This window comes from Mesoplodon bidens, assembly GCF_964165515.1.
Source record: "Mesoplodon bidens genome assembly, chromosome: 6".
Lineage (NCBI taxonomy): Eukaryota > Metazoa > Chordata > Mammalia > Artiodactyla > Ziphiidae > Mesoplodon > Mesoplodon bidens.
Genome location: NC_138162.1, coordinates 107,714,393 through 107,724,151, shown reverse-complemented (window position 1 = coordinate 107,724,151; position 9,759 = coordinate 107,714,393). Strand labels below are relative to the sequence as shown.

Here is a 9,759-nt window from a genome sequence, read left to right as displayed (position 1 = left end):
CGCAGGGCATTTCAAACACCTCTCCAGCTGAATACTTTGTGCTCTTGTTAAATGTGGAATTTGGACCACTCTGGGTTAGAAGTATGTTTCACTTTAAAGTAGCACACAAAATAAGCAGAAAGGAAAAGGGTTAAGATTAATTACAAGAGAGTTGATAAGCTTCGTGAGATATAATCTCACTCAGTCCAAATAACCCTGGGGTTGGGGGTTATTGTCTCCCTTTAAAAATTAGGAAACCAAGGCTCAGAAAAGCTGAGTTTCACCCTGGTTTCATAGGAGGGCAGGAGCAGATCTTTACCACTCCACAGCCTCCTCTTTCTTCACTCCACCTTCCCATGGGTCTATCTCAGCATCTTCTGGGACACCCGCATCAACCATTCTTTATGAAGATGAATAGTTTCCTGTTTGCAGGTCTGTGATCAGCCATGGAAAAATTGGTTCTGAGAGCTAGTTTAGCCAAGATTGGTGTTCACCGGCTTGGAATTGGATTTGAAAACCTACCTGGTAGCATACAGAGGCCAAGGTGGAAATAAAGAGCTGCTTTTCTCCGTCTGGGCACTAGCTAATTGGTTGAGGGGGTGGGATTGTGAGTATGCTTGTTTGTTGGAGGTGGGGTCCTGGGAGTTCCAAAAGCCTTTGTACATTTTGACCCTGCAGAGTTGGGCAATTTTCAGTCGCTCTTCTGGATAGCACCACTTCCCTTATTTGCCACGGAACAGGTCTTACTAGAAAGCTTGCATTCACGGTGTAAGGTTAATGAATACGAAACTAAACAGTAATATCATCCTCTGGTGGATGGGATTTCTGAAGAACAGACTTTGTACACATATTTGATGATAAGATGTAGGAGTCTCAGGGAACTGTAGTAAAGCCTCTTCCACGGAGGGGACGGCATCTCAGAGAGCAAGTGACTTAGTAATTAGAGGGAACCCAGATTTCCTGTCTCCTCACCCCATATGCTTTTCCTACAACATAAAATTCACCCCCCTATAGATGTGGCGGGTGGGATGGCATTGTTTACAGGAAAGAGGTCATCTAAATATTAGGTCTTTGATGAAGCAGGGCTCCCTGCTCCTCCTGAGGGCATGCCTCTGAGGCATTTGGAGGTATACTGCTATAAGGAAGTCTCCCAAACTTCCCCCTTGGAAAAGGTCACAATGTTAATAAACTTGTGTTCAGGTGAGGGAATTCAAGTACCTACTTACCTGTACTGAAAGTTATCTCTTTGTTACTAGGTTTAAGAGAACCTGCTAACTACTTTATGAACAGTGTGTTTTGTCTGAATCAATAAAGATGAAAGACGGGGACTTAGGAGGTGGGAATCAGAGTGGAGGAAATTCTGGTATTTCCCCAATTTTCTAAAACACAGGTGGTTTTCTTCAATTTTAAGCTAAACAGAACATGGAATTTACCAGAAAAAAAAAAAGTAAATAAGACTGGTGATGTCACCTTTTCATACTCCAACTATTCATGCATTAAAGAGAAGTAACACTCTTTTAAAAGGTACATTTTCTTTTTTTTTGCGGTACGCGGGACTCTCACTGTTGTGGCCTCTCCCGTTGCAGAGCACAGGCTCCGGACGCGCAGGCTCAGCGGCCATGGCTCACGGGCCCAGCTGCTCCACGGCATGTGGGATCTTCTCGGACCGGGGCACGAACCCATGTCCCCTGCATCGGCAGGCGCACTCCCAACCACTGCGCCACCAGGGAAGCCCTAAAGGGTATATTTTCTTACAGAAACTGGAAAATAATTAATAACACTTTAATAACACTAAGCCACGTAAGAAACTGCAGTACAACCATCATACTTTCTAAGTCCATTTGTCTGAAGAAATGAGAGATGGGTCGTATTTCAGAAGGTTTAGATATGCTTACTTTATTTTCCTAGAATTATAATTTTATTATAATCAGATTTATTGAATTTTATCTGATTTTACATTCATCTTAAAACATCTGCAAATAATATAATTTACCTGCATATTTGGCATAACCATATGCTTCTTTTCGATTTTAACAGAACCTAAGTGTTCCTTGAATCAAGCTGTTCAAAATAACTTTACTGGGCATTTCTTTGAACACATCATACACACAGTAATATGTGTCTGGCAAGTGTCTATTTTTCTTTACTTTTAAAATCAGATCATTTAAAAGAGTTATTTACTACAAATAAAAAATCCCTTCTCCCCGCTCCCCCCACCCCCACGCCACACACACACACACACACACACACACACTCACTTTCTTAAAGTGAAGCGAGAACCCAATTCACCCAAGGCAAGAGAAAAAAAAATACTGATGTGCTCACTGTTCCTGTTACCTCAGAGTAATACGGTAACAGCAGGAGATTACGGTACTAGCTGGGGCTACTGACTGTGTTACGTCAGCGAGAGCTGCAAAGTTCCTTGCTATTCTTTGCTGATGTCGGGGGGCTGAATATTAAAAGGGTGAAGGTGGAGTTATTGCCTGGCAGTATTTGGTTTTTTCTTTTTCTGTTTTCTCTCTTTATTTTTAAAATCTCCAGGTAAAGCGTCTGTGAGACAGGAGCTTAAAGACGTCTGTGGTAGAGAAAGGGGTGAGTCAGCGGGTGCAAAAGGACTAGGAATTGGTTCGTCGGAAACGGTTCCCTCTCCGCCGAGGGAGGAAGCAGCAGGGCTGCTCCTGGGACCGAAAGCCCGTCCAGTCCCCGCCACGCGCGCGCGAGTGGCTCTGCATCCGCGCTCCAGGTGAGTGCGCTGCAGCTCCGGGCGCCGGCGTCCAGCAGGGCCGGGTGGATTAGAGAAAACCTCCCTGGGCCTCAGGGTGAGACCCAACTCCCACTTTTCCCCAGGCTCCTCCCGCTTCTTTCACCCGCACCCTTACCCCCACCTCGTTTCCCTTATATTCTGGGAAGTTATCTCCTCGTTAACAAGTGTGTTCTTTAACCCCGTATTTACCGCTCCGAGGTAGGGGAAACGGGTTTCTGCAGTTGCTTGCTTTTTGTATCGCCTGTGAGCTCTAGAACTTGTGATGTTCACAGCAGCCTTTGCCCGGGAATCCCGCCTCAAGGCCCAGCCGCAGAGTCCTTACAAGGCAAGGTGTGTCCCCACTCCCCGCATTCCTGCCCGAGTCCCTGCGGTCGGCCCGCAGCTGTGGAAACCTAGCTTTCTTACGCAGACCGTGGTCCCCAGCTCGGAAAATACGAGGCGTCCCCTGTCCGCCGGCGCGCGGACTTGATTTTTACGCCTACTGTACAAAAGCCGCAGTGACTGCCGCCTGCACAGCCCCTTAGACAGAATGACGCTCCCCGCTCCCACTCTTCCTCTTGGACCCCCGGAGCCCGCCTGGGTGTGGCTTGAGGCTCGAGTCCTCCGGGACCGCTGATCCTCTGGGTAGAAAAGGAATCCTGGACCGATCTAGGTCGCGTTCAGCCCTCGTTGGGTCGCGAGGGCTTTGCTCTGGACTCGACTCTCAGGCCGGCTTGGCTGGTCGACAGACCGACGCTCTCCGCACACTCAAGTGTGAATTCCTCGGGCGTGAGCGTGCGCGTGGCACTGGCCCTGCGGTCCCCGGGTCGCAGCGGCTCCCTCTCCCAGGCCGCCTCCTCCAGGTGACTGCGAAGCAACCTGTTCAAGTGGCAACCGGGTGGTAGATCCTCCGGGTTTCCACCGGCTTGGCTCGGCGCTGCATGCCCGTCAGCCGCGCTTCTCGGGCTCTGGGATTTTAATTTCACTGCACGGCTGCTAGCAATCCGGCCGCCGGGCGCTGCAGTTTAGGGGGTGTGTGCTTTGGATCTCGAACCCCGCGAGAGGCTGCGCGGCGGAGCGCGCCAGGGCAGATTCCCAGCGGCGGGGCACGGCTCGCGGTCCCCTCCCGCGCGCTCGCCTGCTGCTGCGCGAACCGCTTCGGGATCGCAGAGTCGGCGGGACTCCCCGCCGCGTCCGACCGCCAGTCGAGGCAGGGCACAGCCTCGCTCCCCAGGGCGCCTGGCTCACACTCCGCATTTCTCTTTGCGCTCTTTCAGGAGGACGCTGGCAAACGACGCTCCGCAGCCGCCTCGGTCTTGGCAAACATTTCACATCCACGTCCCCCGGCCTGCGCTCCTAGAAGCTGGATCTACCATGAGTCCAGCCACACTGAGGGTAACTGCGGGTGGGGAGAAGCGCCCAGATGCCAACGGTCCCCGCCTTTGAGAGTCGACGGCAGACCCGTAAGTGCTTGTGGTTTGTGGGAGAGACAGGCGCTGGATTTTTGAATTCCAAATTATGTGCGGAATGCTCAGTCTTCACACCCGGACGGATCCGGCAGTGCAGGAAAGGGGACTCGCGTAATTCTGGGACTGCATTTTGCATCGCGTCTCCTCGAGCTCCGCGCTGAGCCTCGCGTAGGGAGGGAGTTGGGGCCCCGGGCCAGCGTTGCTGGTGCAGAGGGTCGGCGGGCAGCCCCGCGCGCCCATGGCCATGTTGCCTTTAATGCCCTGCCCCTTTGCGTGGCCTTCTGAGGGTTTCCAGAGCTGGCCCGGGTTGCTTCCCACCCGTACGCTCTCTCTTACCGCCAGACAACCTCAGCAGGCAAGGCTCCCCGGAGCGGAGACCTTTTGAGTCCCCGCTCCCTCTCTCCCACCTCCGCCCAGGCCCGGAGTGGCCCTCAACAGCCGGACCTCGCCCGGCCCCGGCTGGGACCATGGTGTTTCTCTCTGGAAATGCCTCGGACAGCTCCAACTGCACCCACCCGCCGCCACCGGTGAACATTTCCAAGGCCATCCTGCTCGGGGTGATCTTGGGGGGCCTCATCCTTTTCGGGGTACTGGGGAACATCCTCGTGATCCTTTCCGTGGCCTGCCACCGGCATCTGCACTCGGTCACTCACTACTACATCGTCAACCTGGCGGTGGCCGACCTTCTACTCACGTCCACGGTGCTGCCTTTCTCCGCAATCTTCGAGATCTTGGGCTACTGGGCCTTTGGCAGGGTCTTCTGCAATATCTGGGCGGCGGTGGACGTCCTGTGCTGCACTGCGTCCATCATGGGGCTCTGCATCATCTCCATCGACCGCTATATCGGCGTGAGCTACCCGCTGCGCTACCCCACCATCGTCACGCAGAAGAGGGGTCTCATGGCTCTGCTCTGCGTCTGGGCGCTCTCCCTGGTCATCTCCATCGGGCCTCTGTTCGGCTGGAGGCAGCCGGCCCCCGAGGACGAGACCATCTGCCAGATCAATGAGGAGCCGGGCTACGTGCTCTTCTCCGCGCTCGGCTCCTTCTACGTGCCGCTCACCATCATCCTGGTCATGTACTGCCGGGTCTACGTGGTGGCCAGGAGGGAGAGCCGGGGCCTCAAGTCCGGCCTCAAGACCGACAAGTCGGACTCGGAGCAGGTGACGCTCCGCATCCATCGCAAAAAGGTCCCGGTCGGAGGCAGCGGGGTGTCCAGCGCCAAGAACAAGACACACTTCTCCGTGAGACTCCTCAAGTTTTCCCGGGAGAAGAAAGCGGCCAAAACACTGGGCATCGTGGTCGGCTGCTTCGTCCTCTGCTGGCTGCCCTTTTTCTTAGTGATGCCCATTGGTAAGTCTTTACAGCACCTCATTTTAGCATTTAGGAGTCTTCACCCTCTTCCCATGATGGTACCCCAGACTCACAGTCACGGGTGGAAGAAAAAGGATCTGCATTTCAAAGAGCAAAGCTAGGGAGGGCAGTTAGGAAAGGCTCCTATGTAGAAAAGTAAATTTTCATTCCCTTTCTGCTCCGGGTTTCATTTATACAACGTCCTAGGGCACTTTTTCAACTACTGCAGAGTGGCATCCTACCGAAGCAGATTAATTGGTCTCCTTAATAAGAACGTCAAGTTTTCTTAATGCTTTAAAGCATGTGTTTAATTTAAATACATCCATCCTCGGATTTCAAGTCTCAGTCTCCACCAGGCACTTAGGCAGGGGCCATGGAATGCCACTTTTACCTCTGCTGCTGTGGACTGCAGATTCTTGTGTCCTGAAAGTAAGCACCATGCTTATTCTGAACAAACGTGTAATTTTATTATTAGATTAGATTATTAAGGGTTAGTTATAACGGTCTGCTTATGTTCTGTATCTGTGTTCATTTTGTTTTCTGGATTCAGTGTGGAAGAAAGCATGGTGAGCCACTGACAAGAAAAAAAAAAACGATATTATGTCCAAACCAATTTAACCTTTTAAGAATTCAACATAATGTTTCCAATAAGTAAATACACTCCGCTTTATTTTAATACCAAGTATTAAATAAAGCAAACACTACTCTTATCCAAAATCATTCAGGAAGCTTCAGATGACACTGAAAATAATACAGTAATGTTACAAATCCAATTTTCTCAAACGCTAAGTTAGCTGTTGTCAAACTAATTAGTTCATTATAAATATCAGCAAGCTGATCCACTTGGAATCGTCGTCCATCTCTGGAAGGCCTTCCTGAGATCCCAAAATGGTTGTTTGCTATTTTTAGTTTGTGAGCTCAAATATAGACCCACACATTGGTTATCCACTAACTCTGGCAAACAAAAAATTACAATAAAAAAATTAATAAAAGTCTGTTTCTGTACTTTAGAGCCAGTTTACATGGCACGTACTGAAAGTAATTTGCAACACTGTGTAGTAATAGCAGCTATTATTTTTTGAGGGCTAACTATGTTTCAGACATTGACAATTTTATATCATTAGTCCTCTCAATAACTCAGTGAGGTATGCATTATTATCCTGTAATCACAAGTCGGGGGAAGGGATTCTTCGGGTTCTAGAGCTTTGCTGTCTAACACCATAGCCACCAGCCCCAGGTGGCTATTTAATGTAAGTTAAAATTAAAGAAAATTAATATTCAGTCCCACCAGCCACATTTCAAGTGTTCAATAGCCACATGTGGCCAGTGGCTACTGTTTTGAACAGCAGAGATATAGAACATTTCCATCACTGCAGAAATTTCTACCCAGCATGGCTGCTTGAGAGGCCCTTCCAAGTCCACTCCCTGGTCTTTCATCATTATTGCTTTCTCTGCTCCTAGAATTCTATCAGAGTTTTGAATTTATTTAAATAACACTCTTTACTTGAGCCACTGGCTGCTTACCTGCCTGTCTGCATACCATCCCTTCCTCCTGAAGTTTGCACATTTATTCATGCATCCATCTGTTCACTTGGCGAGTATTTATTAAGCACTTGTTCTAGACACTTAGGATGAACAAGGCAGAAGAATCCTTGCAGTAAGATGTTTGCAATCTTTGGGGGGAAATAGACAAAAACAAATAAATATATCTTAAGAAGTCAAGGACTAATAAGCAGTATTTTAAAAATGGACAGAATAAGAGGATAGAGTGGTGCTCTATCGATGTGGCGAAAAGTCTCTCTGAAGAGGTGATATTTGAGCAGAGACCTGACTGAATTGAGAAGCAAGCCTTGCAAAGTCTGGGAGGGAGAGCTTTCTGGGCAGAGGGAACAGCAAGTGCAGAGGTGGGAAGGAACCTGACCTATCTTTTAAGCCAAAGTAGAATTTGCATGTTATTCTAATTGTGATGGAAAGCCATCCAATCAAAGGGGCTTTAGCAGGTGAGTGGCTGGTCTTATATTTTTAAAGGATCATTCTGGCTTCTGGGAGGAGTGAGGGCTATTTTGGGGTGAGAGTGGAAGCAGAGAGACCAGTTAGGAGGCTGTTGGAGATGTCAAGGAGAGAAAGGTGAGGATGCCCTGCACTCAGGTGAGACAGGTGGAGGTGATGTGAAGTGATCACATTTGGCACTTATTTCAAAGGTAGAGCTGACAAGTTTGGACATGGGATATGAGAAAAGGAGAGGACTAGAGATAAGTCCCGGGTCTGGGGACCTAACAACCGGGTAAATAGTAGTGCGTTTTACTGAGATTGGAAAAACTAAAGGTCGTAAGGGGCTGGTGGGAGTGTGGAGTACAAGTGCTTATTTTGTACAGCCATGTTGAGAGGCGTCTATTGGATGTCTAAGTAGAGATGCCAAGTAGGCAGTTAGATACATGAATTTGGTGCTACGAGGGGAAGCTGGGCTATGATATAAACTTGGGACACATCACCATACTTAAAGCCACAGAAATGGAAGGATCTGCCAGAGAGAAAGTCTGGAGAGAAAAGAGAGATAAGGACCGAGGCTTGGGGCATCCTGATATTTGAAGGTCGGGAAAAGGAGAACCAACCAGAAAAAGAAATTGGGAAGGAGTGGCCAGGGAGGTAGGAGAGCCTGATGTCCCTGAAGCTGAATGGAAATGTTTCACCAAGGCAAGAGTCATGAGCTGTGTCACATGCAGCTGCTAGGCCAAGTCAGAGGAGGACGGGGAATCAACATTGGACTTGGCCATGTGGAGGTCCTTGGTGATATGAGGAGGTGCTTTGAGGATAGTAGTTTCTGTGGCGTGATGGAGACAAAAGCCTGATGGTGTGCTTTCTTGAGAGAATGAAAGATGATGTGGGGACAGTGAAAACAGGCAACTCTTTGGAAGAGTTTTGCTAGACAGTGGAGCAGGGAAATGCAGTGTAGCTAGAAGGATCTAGAGAGAATTTTCAAAGGTGGGAGACAGGATATCATATTTATGTTCTGATGGAAATGAGGGAATAGAGAGATCCTGATGGTGTAGGCAAGGAAGGAGACCAGAGGGTTTAGAAGTGACAGGGAAAACACAGAGGCAGTAGGTATGGAGGGAGAAAGGTAAAGATCTCTTCCAAATATATGTATATCCTCAATGAAGTAAGGATCAAGATCATCTCAAAATTTGATGAATTTTACGTATTTTTAAAACTAAGTTATTTTTTCATTTCATAATGACCAAGAGAATAGAAAACATGCAAGTTTTTAAAAAGCAGGTGTTCCTCACTACCAAGCCAAAAACATTGTTGTGAGAGTTAAATTTTAGATGTGGGTAATGGTAATTGCTTGCACTTTGCTTTGCACATCAGGAGCAAATTGCAGTCAGACAGATAAAACTAGACATCAGCTTAATTCCTCTTTCTTCAGGCTCCCTTCTGTATCATTCTGCTCATTCTTAAAGATAAATGAACCAAATATCTAAATGTATATGAAACTATCCTGTGATATCTATCTTCCCTATCTTCAGTAAATTGAGTTGAGTTGAAAAGAAAAAAGTAAGAATCAAGATCATCACCTAAGAGTGAGGAAGGAATAGGAAATGAGGGAGGTTGGAGGAGCAAAAGAAGATGTGGAAGATTTGAGGGAGTAAATAGATGATGGAAATTTAGGAGGTCCTGAGGATGTGTTTGAGACTTAGGGTCATAAATTTAAAGGAAGGCCAATCAAGAAGGCAGGATGCTGCTTTCTCACAGCTAAGAGGCTGAGGATGATAGGGAATGTTGCTGATGACTGACTGTGTCTAGGGACCCTGGTAAAGAAGGGGAGTGTGTTATAGCTGATTCACTTTGTTATACAGCAGAAACTAACACAACAGTGTAAAGAAATTATACGCCAATAAAGATGTTAAAAAAAGAAGAGGAGTGTGTGAAGGGACACAGGCTAGATCAGATTAGGGGTCATACAGAGTTAGATGGTGGAAAAAGTTCAGGTGATTGAGAAAAGATAGGTGATTGGGAGGTTGGGACTGCTGGTGGTGGCTTAGCTATCCAAGGAGATGAGCCTGATAGACTGGGTCTTGAGGTCCTCCAGGGGAAGGGAGACTCTGGTCCAATCATAGCCTCCCTCTCGGATCTGCTGTCTTGGAGACCTGGTAATGTTGAAGTGAAGACGGGCACAAGATCACCGAACCTACCACATCTATGGTCCACGTTTTCTTC

At 48.2% G+C, this 9,759-nt stretch overlaps 1 protein-coding gene across 5 annotated transcripts in view; it reads left to right on the top strand.

The window, feature by feature from the left end:
• The first annotated feature begins 1,919 nt into the window (after positions 1-1,919).
• The window catches only part of ADRA1A (adrenoceptor alpha 1A), a 100,335-nt gene continuing 92,495 nt past the window's right edge, over positions 1,920-9,759 (top strand). For 2 of the 5 annotated variants that reach the window (XR_014016208.1, XM_081238489.1), the window contains exon 1: positions 1,920-5,541. Coding sequence is in view for 4 of the 5 variants with exons in the window: in XM_081238489.1 (XP_081094615.1) it covers positions 4,659-5,541 (883 nt within the window). In the remaining variant the exon portion in view is untranslated. The remainder of the gene's footprint in view (positions 5,542-9,759) is intronic. The other 3 variants (XM_081238488.1, XM_081238486.1, XM_081238487.1) reach the window with 2 other exon arrangements.